Here is a 16,660-nt window from a genome sequence, read left to right as displayed (position 1 = left end):
GCCAGTTATGGATAAGAATGACATAACAACTCACTCATGACATCTGCACTTTTGTTCTATGTAACCCTGATTGATTATTAATAAGCCACCTTTTGTTTTCATGAACAAAGAAGGATGTTTATTAACTGTTACTGCTGTATTATTTCCTCAAATTCTGAAAAATAATTATTAAAATTAGGAATGTCCCTTATATAGAGAGAACAGCAAGTGGTGGATTATTTTAAAAGTTATGAGGTCCTACCATAAAAAAAAGAGTGTGTATTAATGGATATGATATGGTCAGCTGAATATGGCCAACAGAACATTAACAGACTGGAACAATAACTATGAAAAATTTGCACTTGTATTAGTAAAATTAGAGAAATCATCTAAAGCGTTAAGTCCAAAAATTTAAATTAATTGTTATTAAATTTTATTTTAAATTTTAAATGAAGATATTTGGATTTATTCATTAGAGTTGCTACAAATTACCTACATTTTGCAAAATGATATTTCTATAATTTTTCTATCAATATGTGAATAAGATTTTGGTTATGATTAATCATACAGAATATGTTAACATTTCTCTGTATAGTAATTTGCTTGTACACAAGAATTATTTTACAGTTTTATCAATAATTAAATCTTACACAATTATTAAAACTTTTGAAATATTTTATGATTTAAAAATCCTTTTAATACTGCATGCTGAATATTTTAATAATAGTTAAAAGTTTATGAAACAAAGATTGACTTGCAGTTTACCATATGATTGTGAAGCAATCTACTTTTAATTTGTTTGCTATCTATTTAAATATAAGTATTAGTGACTTGGTCGCTTTTAGTACCCTTCCTTTTATAAGTGTCTTTTATAGTCAGTGTTTTACATCCTTGTAGATAACTTGTGATACCTTTTAGAATATGAAATGATTAGTGCTTCTCACTCAGTAAGTTCATTTTTTAAGTTAAGAAAATAACTTTTATTCTTTTTTTCTGTGAACTCGTTTTGTTCAATTCTGTCTTTTAAATTGATGAAGTAAATATACACACAATGTGTATAAATATATGATTTATCACAACTTTGAGAATCAGGCATTCAGAAATTCTCGAAAGTACGATCGTTCTATTTATTCAGAACTTTACAAGTGAGCAGCACTAAATGTAGATTATAGTTTTGTTGATATACATGTTTGAGATGAAATGTTGTCTTTGATTGCAGGAGAGTCCTTCCCAATCTCCTCATCCTTCAGATTCACCGGTAGTATAGATACTATTTCCATCCTTTCTATTTCTGTAGAACCTTATCTCTTCTATCGCATAGATTTAGTATTCTCACTTAATGTTGGCATGTGTAGTAAGATTTTTTATGTTAGACAACTTGAAGAATTTAACTTTTTGTAGTTTCTTTAGTACCCTTATTGGTGATTTCAGTTATAGCAGATGTGTCCAGCAGCTTTTCTTTGATAACTAGACCTTGCAAAATTGCCTTAATTATAACAGTGAAAAGTTAAAAAATATGTTTTACTGAAAATTATTAGTAGATGCAAAGTGCAGAAAAGAACAGTGAAAACTGCAGCTCGTGGTAAATGTACCGCACTATGAACATCCCAGACTGTAAGCTAGAAAGATCAAAATTTTATTTTACTATTGATTTATTGTATTTTAGATGTACTGCATTAATCCCTGTACATATTACTTTGTAACAAGAGTGAATATGTCACAAACTACCTCCGTATTCTTCAATACACAAATTCATACAACATATGTATCTCACTACATTTTTCAAAGTTCTGATGTGTGCTGCAAATCTTTCAGGTTCTAACCCTGCAAACCTGTAATTTTCCATAAGACTGAAAATGCTTTGACTGTCCTTTATTCTCTTCTCTTGCTCATAAAGTCAGGTGTTTTGCTTTGCAATCCACATATGTGTTTTCATGAAAGGTCAGATGCATATAGCCCAAGCAGTAATATTCACAAATTATCTGGTTGTAATGAAAGTTTTCCACCGAAAAAACATGAAAGCAGTACCTTTAGTGTGGGTAGTAACCCCCAACCAGATCTATTATTTTTCTGCCAATGTTTTCGTTGTTTTTCAAAGCCTTCGGTCCCAAAACTTGGTGGCTGTGAGTTCAAAAACAGATCAACCTCATTTTTTATATCCTGTGCAGAATGAAAAATAGCACCAGCAAAATGCAGCTGCAGGTATGAAAAAAGGTAGATGTCTGAAGGAGCGATGTCGGTGCTATATGATGGAAGTAGCAAAAGATCCCATTCGAGTCCATACAGAGTCCAGCCGATGAATGCAGACACATGTGGTCTTGCATTATCTTGATGGAAAATTACTTTTCGTGCCGGAAGATAGCAGCATCAACACGGACTAGTATCTCTCTGTACCCCTTACTGTCAAGGTTTTACCTTTTCCAGATACCCTTTATAGATAACACTATGCCAATCCAACCAGATACAGACCATCACCTTTTTGTTAGTCGAATTGTGCTTTGCAGTGCTGCCGATGAGCTCACCAGCCACAGACCAATCCCCTTGTTGGCCTGTGTTGTTGAAGTTAATCCACTTTTCATCACAAGTGATGATCCAGTCCAGAATTTGTCCTTGCTTTGATATTCAACCAGATTAGTGCAGGCCCGAACAATATATGTCCATATCTGCTTGAGTCAGCTCTTGTGACACCCAGCAATTGAACTTGTACATCAAGTTTATGCAATGCTTAGCACAACTAATCGACATGGCACTAACACATATTGATCTTCTTCCTTAAGTTCTCACAGGTGGGCCTCATCAACATCAGTAGTCCAGCCAGAGTGCTCTGCTTCAGTCCTTGTTTTTTAACTTTGAGTACCAAGCCTTTACAGTGTCATATGGTACAACATTAGTATCTAAAGCTGCAGAAATGATATTGTGACATTTTGTAGCTGACTTTTTGCAATAGAACTAGAAGTCAATGATGGTTCTAATCTGGCAGCATGATAGCTCCATTTTAGACACCTTGTGCTTAAGCATAACCATATTTCTTTTACAAATTTCTTACCACTGTGTTCTAAATAAAGTCTCTTTCTTTCAAATGCTAAAAATCATTTGACAAAATATGATTAAACATGCCAACATGAACTTTTTGTGCAGACGATATTTGCGTTGGTGTAAAACTTTTGTTAAACCCCGATATTTCCATTGATCCAGTAAATAATATTCCCATTCTCACTGGCTAAAACTTATCAGTCATTTAGCCATATTATCATCAAGGGCTTTGGCCAGCATGCACTACAGAGGGTAAGCTGATAATAGACCCACAAGAAGGTACCCGCAAACAGCCAAACCTTGTGTAGGACTCAAATTTGCAACATGAATTCGGACTAGCCATTGCTAGTCTGAATCCAGGAGGAAAGTTCTTCAAGTCTTGCAGTCCAGGATGCAAGACTTCTGATAATCACCATACTGTCCTATAGAAAAAAAGTTCTACTAAAAGGTAGAAAATATTAAGAAATATATTTGCATAAATTTTTTTGTGCCATTATATTCTAATTTTTCTTGAACCATTTTTCCACAATTTCTACCACAGTGTTTGTCATCCATTATAAAAAAATTACACTGAAAAGAAAATTTATTTTTCATATTTTGTTTTTAGATTCATCTTACCAAAAGAAAATGTAACTTATCTGTAAAGATATAATAACATTCTTCAGCTAATGGTGAAAGCATCTCATGTTGTGCTATTTTTTCCCATTAAATATGTAGATTATTTAATTTGAAATTAATGTCCCTTAAGAAAGTAATTAATTTATCTATTAAGAATTCAAAAGGTACTGAATGCAGGTGTAGCCAAATTTGAGTAATGGTGTAGTACGCAATCTATCGCCTTTTAGTTATTTATTTATTTTTAGATGATGATATTTTTAGATCATGTTCCAAGCAATAATTATGTTATTTGACAGATCTGAAAAGGTTACTTTTGCAAACTTGAAAGCTATCAAAATTAGCAGCTAGCCTATATACATGATGCCTAATTAATATAACATATCCTGATATATAAAATGGAAAGACCTAGATGTTTCTAATATTGATATAACTTAAATATGCTCCAGTAAAACAAATGAAAAATATAGTTATATGTAATATGTCCAGTTTTTTATTTAAAATTTGTAGTTCTATAAATAGATCTGAATTCTTGTCATTTCAGTAACTCAAAAGAGTAACATATACGAGTAGTGTGTGAGTCATTAAAAATACTCATTTTTAAAAATCAACATAAAACCTTCCCCCTTTTCTAAGTACAGTTTTATTATGATAATTTAAATGTTACTTACATTATGATCTACTTTTCCAAAATATCCTGTTCTTTCTTTCAAATATTAGAAAGTATATCTGATTTACATATTTTACTTTACATTAATTATATATGCAATTAACTATTGAGAAATTTTAATGTTAGAAAAGGATTTACATAATATTGTTTGAATATGCAAGCTGTTGGGAATAATGTATATGCATCTTACATGAATTATGTTTTCAGTACTATTCTATACTGCCATATAAGTTTTTTAATGCAAATCTTTGTATTTTTAATAATTTACTTTTTTAAAAAATAATAAAAAAATTGTAATTTCTCATCCAAATAAAATATTTTAAGGTAGAACACTTCCTCTATTCCCCAAAATAATTCTTACTTTATTTTTCTTTCCTTTTTCTTATGATATAAGATATGTATATACATATGATATGTATTTGAGATTTCTTAATGGGTCATATTGCAAAAAAGGGGGGCTGAAAACCATGAATCAGCAAATACATAATAATTACTAAGCCACATATGCAGAGGCTGCATTTTTAATAATTCACAAAATTCAACTTTTGTTTGGCATTGTTTTTGGTTTAAAAATTCAGTTTAGAAAACTTAGTGCACTTTAAGTAAGTGACCTTCCATCTTCAGGAATGAATTATGTTGGAAGAAAAAAAAATCTTTAATTCATTATATTTTTCATTCAGTGGTTGTGCATTTTGACAAATTTAATTGAAACCAAATTAGATCATAAAAAGAAAGTATTTTTCAAAATACAAACAAATGTTAAAAAATAAATAAATAACTTAAAATAATCCCACATTCTAATACAAAACAATAAATAAAAAGGAGAACTAAGTTATTTTATTTTATGAATTATAAAAACTTAGTTGTGCTACATAAAAATAAAAAAAAAAAAAATTCTAGCACCTTTGCATATGAAGACTTTTGAGGGAAATCTGAAGCACTTATTTTTTAAATACACTGGTACACATAAAAAATATATAAATATGTATTTCACTTGAAAAAAGGCTAAGTTGCTAAAGCTGTTGAAAACTAATAAATGTATATGAATTGAATTGGCTGCAAAAGTTTTTTTTCTCTTTGTTAGTATAAATAGGATCAATATTAATGTTTAAAAGACAGGCAAAAGGCTTCTATTTCTAGATAGATTACTGTTGGATATTTTGCCATTATTAGACACTCAACTAAACTAGAAAGGGAAATTTGCCTGTTGAAAAAGAAGGAGATTTCAAAACTCGAGGGGGGGGCAATTCATGTATTACAATCTGTTATTAATGGATCACCGTCAAACAACTACTTTTTACTTTATACAGCTTTTAAGCAATAATATATACATATACCTGAACTACTTTTTTGTCAATGCAATTTATGTGAGAGTCAGCAAAATCATTTCTGGATAATTTAAATATATATGCCGACAGTCTTTAAATGGAGCATGCTAATATCATGAATGGTATATGTGACGGTGATCCCAATAACCCTCTTTAGACAATCGTACAACATTAATATCCTTTCTGCAGAGGTGATCCAAGAAGCTGCTAACCTATCAGTCAAGCCAACAAGGTAAGGCTAAGCTGAGTCAACAGGTACACTCAGCAACTCACATTCCACATCCCCATCCCTGGAGGGAATGTAAAAAATCTGCCATCAATGGGTCCCCAATCCCGGACAGCAGAACTAAGTCAAAGATAACACTCAAACAGACCAGGGCACCAAACCAGCCTGCTAAGACTACATTGATATAAACTCATATCAACTCCAAGGGGGCTGAACAGCAAGGAAGGATGTGAATATGCAGTGTTGAGGCACCAGCTGCCCACTGGCCACCTCAAGCAATCTTAAAAGCCCATCGGACTTGCCGATTCCATCAATGGGGGTGTTTGCCCCTGGACAACCATAAATGTCTGATCATATGGCTCCACTATAACCAATGGAATGGACAAGACACTACCATATGGTTCCTGCCGAATCTGAACCAACCATCGGCAGCAAAGGCTTTACTCCTGTGAAGACTGATTTTATACCCCTGTGGCTGAGACTGCCTAGGTACAGGCACTAACAATTAGCTTCCTAGGTTTTGCCCTCACCCTCGGGGGGTGGGGAGTGAGAGTCAGTAAATAGGATGCATTATTTTAGGTTGGGGTCTTGCAGCTTCCGGTTACAGCTCATCGAAAATATCTAGGCCTACTTAGTTCCATCACAGCAATGCCAAGCCTTATGTTATAGAGCTAAACAGTGTCTTTTGGGACTGGAGTTGCAACTGCTTCAACAGTCCTCACTTAGCTACAAGTGATTATTTGCTCCCCTTAAAACTAGTCCTCAAAACCACAGATCTTTCCACGTACCTACATGCTTACTGTCTTCTTCCCTTGGATCAGATCCTTTAAGTACATGCATGCTTTCTATCTTTGATTACCATAAATTAGTAAGCACTGGATTTTCAGTGACTGGCGGAAGATTGCGTGGTCATAATAAATCTCATTTTTCATTACATCATGCAGATGGGCTCACATACAACATTTATGGGAGGATTTTTTTTTTTTTTTTCTGGATACACTGCAAGGGGCGTTCATTTCGGTGGACTGAGCAGTATTTTATTAAGAAGTATGTGCTCATTCACCATTCAATATATAATTAACTTAAATGACTTCCACTTCCTGAACAGCATGGTTGTTGTGTATATACCGATTTATCTCTTGCAGAGATGGAATTTTTCAGCGAATGTTCTATTTTTTCTTCTGAAGATGTTAAGGTGGGCTAAAGAACATGGCAAAGAATTCTTTTCATGTTTTTCAAATTTGCATAGCATGAATCTGGTCAAGCATTTGTGGTGCCATTTTAGGAAGTGATCAAAAGCAACATCATCCGGACATACACACACACACACACACACACACACACATATATATATATAAATGGAACTCGGGGATATTCTGTCATTAAATTCATATCAGATATGAAGAAATAATAATATTTTATTGAATCAGAAGGGGAGATAACTTTGGTGATAAAAGAAGGATTTATATTATATTAGTGTTTTCATTTAGTCAGTGTATTTCATTAGATATTATTTTATGAAATAAAATTATAAGAGATTTGAATCTCTGAAGCTACATTTATTTAAAATGTATTAAACTGAATGATTTCGTTTATGTAATGAAATAGATAAAGCATATATAAACATATTTTTGTTCAGAGACTTAAATAACATAAAGAAATACTGCTGGAATAAACTCTGCTATGGCTTTTCTTAGTAAGAGTTCCTAAAAGTTTCTAAAAATTTAAGAAGTAATAAATTGCTGTGTTAAAATAGTTTTAATAGCATTTTTAATGTGAATAAATAAACTATTTTCTTAGCTGCAAGTTAGGTTAATTCAGTTTTCTATTATGCCAGTGGTTTCAGTGATTTGTTTTTATTAAGATTAAAAACAATATGTTATAAAAGATAAGTTTATTTACAGTAATTGGAAGAAGAGATGATTAATTTATTTAATTTTTACATCTTTCAATAAAACTATATAATGAATTATCTGCAGTGAATAAATATTGAATGTTTGTTTTCAGTAGACAAGAAATTTCTCAAATTTCCTTTCATTTTTTAATTTGTAAGACTTTGATAAAGATATTTTGGATAAAAAAAGCTGTTGAAATAAATTAATTTTAATATTCATCATTGTTAAAGCATGCATCATTGTAATAGCATTAATGCATTAATGTCCCTAAATTTGAAATGAGCAGGGAATTAAATGCATCACGTTCATATATTAGTTCTTATTCTATTCTCAAATATTAATTATCTTTATTTTTTGGAAGATTTTAAACAATAATCAGTAAAGCTCTTGTTTTTGAAAATGGATGATTTCTCAGTAATATTTGTTTGAAAATTTGCTAATTGCTAGATTTAGTTATTAGAACTGCTCGTTATAATTTGTCTTCATACTGACAACTGTATTTAAGTAATTCAGAATATTTTAAGAAGATTTAAAAAGAAAATATAAATAAGTCATATAGATAAGATTTTATCTATATGCCTTATTTATATTATCTTCATTAATCATTCTACTAGTTTTCTTCTTTACTTTACTAGCATTATATTTCCTCTACATAGTATATGTGGCTATGTAATAAAACACCAGAAAATATTTGATTTTTAATTGCGTATAATATTTGATGTTTCAATAAAATTTAACCAATAATTTGATAATTTTTATCTACCCTTTTATTTTTTCATTCCAATACTAAATATGTATCTTTAGAATATATTGTTGGTGATTTAAATTATACAAAATAATTGACTATTTTTTTCCTGCTTTTATTTTTAAAATAAATTTAATGGACAGTACTAATCTGCTGCAAAAGTTTATTTAATTTCTATATTAAAAATGCACATGATTTACTCATAAAGTAAGCATTCATTTATCTTGTCATTTTGCTCTCTTCATATATCACCTGACCAGTTGGCCATATTACCCATGAAATTTTAATCAGTTTTTTTCGCTCAGAACTGCTTATTTAAATTTTATTAAAAATACATACTATTATTTGCCATCATTCAGTGATATTAAATGAAAGGTAATTTTATTTTTTTAAGTAGATTTAAATCATGCTCCTTTTTTGTACTATACAACTACATAAGCTTAATATTTTTAATATGCAGCCTTTGCATACATATGTCTATGCCATAATAGTTGCCTCATTCATTTTTTTAAAAGTGTACTGTAATTTTTAAAACCTGAAATATGATGTAGCGACCGTCCTTGCTGCAGAGGTTAATGGGAGCAGTAATGCCATCACGACAGGGAAGCCTTAATTTGGATGATGAGCAGTTTGAAGATGCCGATTCGCACATGCCACTTTCAAGACAAGGATCAGTGCATCGTTCAACTCTAAGGTAAACATGTAGTAGATTTAATATCATAATAATTATAAAATTATTCAGTCTTGTTCCAGTTATTTAGTAGATTGTTTCTAAACTTAATACCTCCTATTCAGTTTATCCTATACATGAGACTTTAAAAGAAGGAAGCAGTTGGCATCATTCTCTTTAACGTTTATCATATTTATATACTTGCAGAGTTTAAAGATTAGGGTGAACTTTATGAAAGTAATTTCAACACTATGGAAAGCTTTTGGAAAAATGGTGTAATTTTTTTTTTTTTTTTTTTTTTTTTGTGTGTGTGTGTGTGTGTGTGTGTGTGTGTGTGTGCGTGCGTGTGTATAAAATAAATATGAGTAATTAAATAAAAATAAATAAATATTTTATTTTATTAATGCCTTAAATTTTTCTTCTTAATGATTTTTACCTCAAGAAAACTTGAATGCCTTAATGATTTTCTCGAACCATTCTGCAGATATATCCATAACCACCCTTCCTATTTTATTCACTATATACCATAATCACATTTGAAACAGTTACTTTTCTGCATCATTCGTATGAGTAAAGATGTCACCTTCCAATTTATCAGTATTGATCAGAGTAAAATAATAAAGCAATATTGTCAATTATACTAAATGTCTTTAGGGATTTGGAATTTGTTATGGACTGTAAATATGATATTATGGAAAAGCTATAAATATTTCATTTTTGTATCTGTTAATTAAATTTTGCAGTTTATTGTTATGTGCTTATATGTATTATTTATTATTATATTTCTTTTGAAATCATTTTAAATAGTGTTCTGGTTTTTCCTTCTTTTTAATATTACTGTTTGCAATACTTTGTAGTATTGATAAGAATCATAACAATGAGGATAAGAAATGGAATAGATCGTTTAGCTTTTTGAGAAGAGGTAGCAGTAGAAGAAAGAAAAAAGGAAATGGTAATGGTGTTGGTCCACCATATACACAGGTAAAGTCTGACAAATTTTGTCTTTCATATTTTAATTTAAATCTTCCACTTAACCATTAAAAAATATTAATACTTGAAACTTTGCATTTAACTGACATTAGGTACGTAAGAGCAAATACTTCTAAAGAACAAAGCATTCTAAGAAATTTACAGTTACTATTTCTAAAATATTATTCTTTTTCTTACGTTTATAAGGTATTTCTGTCGACGCCTTAGCATGCCTTCATGGCTCAGTGTTCTTATGTGTTGGGAGTGAATCTTAATAGTGCACATTTTCTTTACTGTCACGTTTATATCTTAATTTGCTTTCTCTTATTTGTTCAAATTGCAAAGATTAATGTCTCTGTTTCATTTATCTCAAGTTTATAGGTTTAATTATTTATAATAAAAATGCATAGTTCATTGTTAGTCTGCTATTAAAATGATCTGATTTGGTTTTAAGAGAGAAATTACCGTATTTGACGGCATATAAGACACACTTTTTTTCCTAAATTTGGTCTCAAAAAAGTTACCTGCATCTTATACATGAAGGACACAGGTTAACTTTCAATACTGAATGCTACTTTTAGCCCGGATAAAAGTCTAGACACACGTAACTTTTTCTACATTTGCCATAATTATTATGCGCATGCGTGAAATATCTGTCGCCAAAAAGCAGAAAAGCTCGAAGCTGATGTCGAAGTTCGAACAGGTTCGATGGTCACATTACATCTATGGAGCCTTTCCTTCTTTACATAGACTTTCTTTGACTCAGCCGACACACGTGTCGGTATCGGTGCTACCCTGTATAAACATGTAGGTATCAGTGTTTAAAACTATTTGTTTAGAAAAATACCCTGGAAAATATGACTACAGGAAACAAGAGATTAAGCTATACAATTCAGTATAAACTAGGAGCGTTAAACTACGCCAAAGTGCATGAAAACAGAGCATCAGCAAGGCATTTCGATTCAACACCTACCAAAAAAATGATACATAGTTGGCGACTGCAGAAAGATCAACTGAAGACTGCTAAAAAACAAAAACATAACCTTCGATGCCCAGCTCCATCTTCCATCTTGGCCTGAACTTTGAAAATGCTGTAAAAATGTGGCTGATAGATAAGAGGAGTCTGGGATAAGTGTCTCTACCAAAATGATAATCAATAAGGCCAAAGGATTTGCAGAAAACCATGGGAATCAGAACTTTTCAGGGTCTGAAGGCTGGTGCTACAGGTTCATGAAAAGGCAAGGCTTATCACTGCGCACAAAAACAACTATTGCACAGAAAATGCCAGCAGATTATGAAGAAAAAATACTAGCATTTCATAGGTTTGTTATAATTGCATGCAAGAAAACTTCTTTTGAGCTCAGTCAAATAGGAAATATGGATGAAATTCCACTCACATTTGATGTACTATCCAACAAGACTGTGAGTATTAAAGGGTCTAAATCAATAACCATAAAAACCACAGGTCATGAATAAACCCAATATATGGTACTTCTAACATGTTGTGCTGATGGCACAAAACTACTGCCGTTTTTCATATTCGAAAGAAAAACTTCCAATGGGTGTAATTGTTCATGTTCATCCAAAAGGCTGGATGGATGAAGCTGGAATGAAACTGTGGTTACAGAATGTATGGGCGAGGTGACCTGGTGGACTCTTAAGAAAACCCTGTCTTTTGGTTTTGGATCAGTTTAGTGCCCATAGAACTCAAACCATAAAGAATAAAGCGAGATAATTAAAAACCCAGATAGCTGTCATTCCTGGTGGACTGACTAGCCAATTGCAGCCTTTAGATGTATCAGTGAATAAGTCATTTAAGGAAAAAGTGCGAGAACGATGGAACAAATGGATAGGAGAGCCACATCATGCCCTCACACTCTCAGGTAGAATGAAGCGGCCCTCTGTTTCACAATTGTGCGAGTGAGTAAAATGATCTTGGGAGGACGTAAAGGCTGAAGTAATTGTTAAGTCCTTTAAGAAGTGCGGAATCAGTAACGCTCTTGATAGAACAGAAGATGACACATTATTCGAAGAAGGTGATACTAGCGATGACGGAAACAGAAGTGATGATGATATTCTCGTTTTCGATGATGATGATAGTGAAAAGGATTTTTATGGTTTCGAAAGTGATTAAATTCTAATTTCATGATAGGCAACGCTGACCTTGAATCTGTGTTTTTTGTTGTTTCTGCTTTTGTGTTATGTTTGATTGCTTGCCGTTCATTCATTTATTCATTATTGAAATTTACATATCATGTTCAAAATAATTTGTCATTTGTTAATTTTCCTTAATAAAAATATGTTTGGTAATTGCATTCAATGATTGTTTATTTGGCTTTTATGAAACGTGAGAACTAAAGGTTTAAGTTATTGTGGTAACGCGCTGTTGTGCAGACTATTGAAACTTTTTTCCCTTGCTTGTGACCTTCTAAATAAGGATGCGTCTTATATGCCGTCAAATACGGTATTTGATTAAAATTATTCTACTTACTTTATTCCTAAACAAGTTTCATTAAACTGCTAAATTTAAATAAAAAGTAATATTTTAAAATTAGCTTCTTTATCAAACTTTAATAAGATGTAACATTTTGTATTGGAAAATATGACCTATAATTCCAAATAACTTTTTTTTTTAGTTGTAAAAAAGGCTTCTAAAAAAAGGAACAAAACATTTAATCAAACAAAACGGAATTAGGAATAGTAATTCAAGCATTAAGTGTTAAGTATTAAGGGGACTTGTTACCATTCAAGGCAAACTTTTTCATTTTTATATGCATTATCCACTTCGTCATAAGTAGGTTTTGTATATTTTAGAATGAAACTTGAACAGTTTTTGGATAAGTTAATATATAGTATAATATCTAAATAAATGATTCTATATTTACAGTTTAAATAGCTATCTTTTAAACAATCAAAAATATAAACATAAAATTAAAAAAATGAATTCACTTACCTCTTGTTCCCTGCACAATATCTTTTGAAAGATATATACCAGAATCTAAATTCTTATGTCAAACATAGAGATGTTATTTAAGTAAATTAAATATTGCCTTTATTCTGTGAATCAAAAATTTAAACGTTAGGTTTAATATTTTTTTATATTAAGAAATACAGAAATGCTAAAATTTATAAAATATTGTATATGTATTATACTGCAATTTAAAATTTCTGGCCCACATTCACATAATTGTTGTTCACAAAATAAAGATCTAGAACATACATGCAAAATTTTGTAGCACTACGGTCATTACTTTTTTTTAAATTAAGAAATGAGGAATTCATATTTAAATATTAAATTTTTATTATTTACAATGAAATTAATATGTAAGCATTTAAAATGCACCTTCTTCATGTATAGGTCTTTCAAGATCTATAAACTGCTCATGCATTGCTCTTTCTCTCATTCAGTTAACCTTCCAGCCCTCTAATGTTGAGGACTGTTATTTAACTTCTGCTCCTTTTTCAGGTTTATAATCAGATTGTAAAGACGAAGTAATACAGAAATGTCAAGTCAAAACCAAGATATTCTATTATGCTGATTTAACTAGCGATTCCTTCTTAAAAATCACCATTGCCGCATTTATTGCTATATCAGCTACAATTTTAGAAGAACCAGATGTGTTTAGACATTATTTCCACATAGTTGAGTTAAAAAGTTCATTTGCATTTTGAGTCTGTCCACCCAGACTTTTTTTTTTTTTTGTAGTAATTTAGGTCCTGAAAGCTCAGCAAAAATATGCACAATCTTATTCTTTACAGGAACTGGCACAATAGTTTCATATTTGTATGATGAAACACTTCCTGTGTGCTCTCCTTTCTTGTACTAGCACCATAAAATAGGTCCAACTGGGCAGAAATGATGCAGAGTTGATTATCAGTAGATCTGTAATGGCAATAAATAGCCCTTATAGCCTTATGCATGTCTCTGATAGAGCTATTATTTTTTAATAGCATTCCCATAGTATGTAGTTAATTTATCTATTAAGTCCCCCTTTTTTTTTTCTTTTTACTATCTGACAATTTCTTGCAACAATTCTGTGTTAATTTACGTAATCTTTCATCCATATGCTTTTGTACATGTCCTACGCATTCCACTTTTTCTACAGTATATGGTACAAAATTCTGAATTTTCGGAAATGTTTTTCTGTATCCATCTCCTATATATTTCACATTTCTTTCAGACACAGATTTTTGAAATGTTCTTTTCTTACCTTCATTTTTCTCAAAGAACCAGAATGTTTTTTCACAAAATGTAATTGATGTCTTTCGTTCCAGTTATCATATGCCGTTCCACACTTTGAACCCTTCCACTGCTCACAACTCTTACCATATGATGACATGATTTCAAGAAACTTTCCTGTGTCAAATCTCCAATAATACTGTAAATGCCAATAAGGCATGTTTTCTTTGTCCCATCACCACTGACACAAATTTTATTATTTTTAATAGATACAATTTATTCTTTTACAACATTCTTCATTGAGTTGTCAGTGACTTTAAAACTAGCTAACTTTGTTTCCTTTAAAATGCTATCATATGACTTTTAAGAAACAGGAGGCAAATCTATATCTGTACAAACATTTTTAATGCCCCTCAGACTTAATCCCGTTGTATGCATAGAATAGATTATTCTGCTGTTTATTTCATAATCATGCTAACTTGAGTCAACTATAAGTAAGTTTTGGAATGCTGACAATGACTTTGTGAAATACTTTCTAGATGAAACTCAGAAACAAGTTCATATACAATTCTTTCTCTTAAAACTGCTTCAGATTTGGACTAAGTGCATATTAAAAATTTTGGTTATTCTGATAACAGAATATCAATATTTGCAAGTCTATAACTATTCTTATGATTAGAAATATTAATACTTTCCTCCACATGACTTTCTAAGTACAGTTTTTTGACTGATAAAGATATACTTGAAACATCTAGTTCCATTGTTTCATTTGAAGTATGCTGGTTTCCGTGAAAATATCTTTCTTTTTGCAATAACTAGGTGAGTTACAAGAATTATTATTTAACATTTTAAAAGAAATTGGGAATTAAAAAAGTGACAGATAATTTAAAATAGTTGATAAATATTATAACCTCCATCTTCTTCCAAAAAAAAAGCCCTGCCTCAACAAATAGCAAGAAAAATCCAACATAAATAAACTGCATGTGTGAATGAGAGCTGTGCTGAGTTGCAGACTTCTCCAATGAAAAATATTAAAACGGAGCTTTACAAAACAAAGGGACATAAATAATTGCCACAGTTGATTTCCTCAAACCAAAACAGCTGTAAACATGGCATGTTTACATTTTGTTTAAATTGCACTTACATATAAACAATGAGAGACACTGATATTTTTTATTGCTGTTGGCGTAAGCTGTGCTCGATTTCAATGTGGTTTGTTTTGAAATTATCTTAACCCTCTCAGCGTTACCGACAGATTTTACCGTATTGAAAGATGGCTTTTCAAATCATAACGAATTATTTTGTCACCTCTTGATGGATCCGAAAGCATTTCAAACGTTTTTTTTTTTTTTTTCCCCTCACATTTTTTAACCTCGAAATCGTTGAGGATGGAATATTTTGAACTGTCGTTCCCCCGACCTCCTGTCGCGCTTAATTAGTAGTGGGGAAAGAGCGATCGTTAGAGAAAGATGTTACAAGGGAGGGTCATAAATAAAAACTTGAAATCCAGCCGTACCATCTGCTGAGCCGAGGCGTGACCTTCAAGAGGAAGAAGGCCATGACACTTAAAAAACATGGCGGAGCTTTCCGTCCGATGTTAGCATCGGAAAGTCATCTGGATTTTTAAATTTTCATCGGAAATATAACTTTATCATGTTACTTAGTTAATTAAAATAGCTGAAAGAAAGGAGGCTTTATATACATTATTTTCTATAGGTTTTTAGGCTTTTTACAGATATTTTAATTAATTTTGTGCATAAATATAATTGAAAGAACCGAAAAACAAACGAACATTTTACAAAAATTTAAACGCTGATTGAAAATTGACACTGTCATGATAAATTGAGAAGGGGTTCTTAAGATAATAATTAATTTTTTACCTAGGCTCAAGTATTAATTTATTCGCATTTCAGAGCAAAATATATAACAATCAACTTCTATATCTCCAACGTATGTAAATGAAATACTATATATAGTTCAGATCTTGTAATTCCATTTTAAGCTAATGTAACATTTATATGTTTGTATAGAAATTCATTTAGTTGTGTAAATGTGAAGTATGGACATTTTATTATTGAAATATGAGGACAAGGTGCTTTTCCTTAAAGAAAAATTAGTTTTACTCACCTGTTTTCTCGTCTAAAAAGAACTACTGAGAAATTTTCTTGGCATGATATAAAAATCATTCGCAAATATCGTATAAGATTAAATCGCTTTTTGTCATTGATAAAATAAAATACTGAAAGTACATGAAATCATATGATGTATTTTAAAGTATTAGCTAATAAAAAGGGTCAAAATGATATTTGATTATGAGTACTTTACTGTTATAAAATTTCGAAACGGCTGG

The 16,660-nt window shown here is 31.1% G+C and overlaps 2 protein-coding genes across 2 annotated transcripts in view; one reads left to right on the top strand and one right to left on the bottom strand.

Moving 5' to 3' along the window:
- The window catches only part of IFT46 (intraflagellar transport 46), a 201,810-nt gene that overhangs the window by 27,458 nt on the left and 157,692 nt on the right, over positions 1–16,660 (bottom strand). The window lies entirely within an intron of this gene.
- Positions 1–16,660, top strand: part of LOC118182704 (voltage-dependent calcium channel type A subunit alpha-1-like) — a 454,834-nt gene that overhangs the window by 403,976 nt on the left and 34,198 nt on the right. Inside the window, exons 43-45 of the mRNA XM_085811365.1 lie at positions 1,199–1,237; positions 9,043–9,185; positions 10,019–10,142. Of these exons, the coding sequence (XP_085667491.1) occupies positions 1,199–1,237; positions 9,043–9,185; positions 10,019–10,142 (306 nt within the window). The remainder of the gene's footprint in view (positions 1–1,198; positions 1,238–9,042; positions 9,186–10,018; positions 10,143–16,660) is intronic.

This window comes from Stegodyphus dumicola, chromosome 2 (assembly GCF_044657685.1).
Source record: "Stegodyphus dumicola isolate Sdum_Otavi_A_Nest chromosome 2, ASM4465768v1".
Lineage (NCBI taxonomy): Eukaryota > Metazoa > Arthropoda > Arachnida > Araneae > Eresidae > Stegodyphus > Stegodyphus dumicola.
This window is presented reverse-complemented; position numbering and strand designations above follow the sequence as displayed.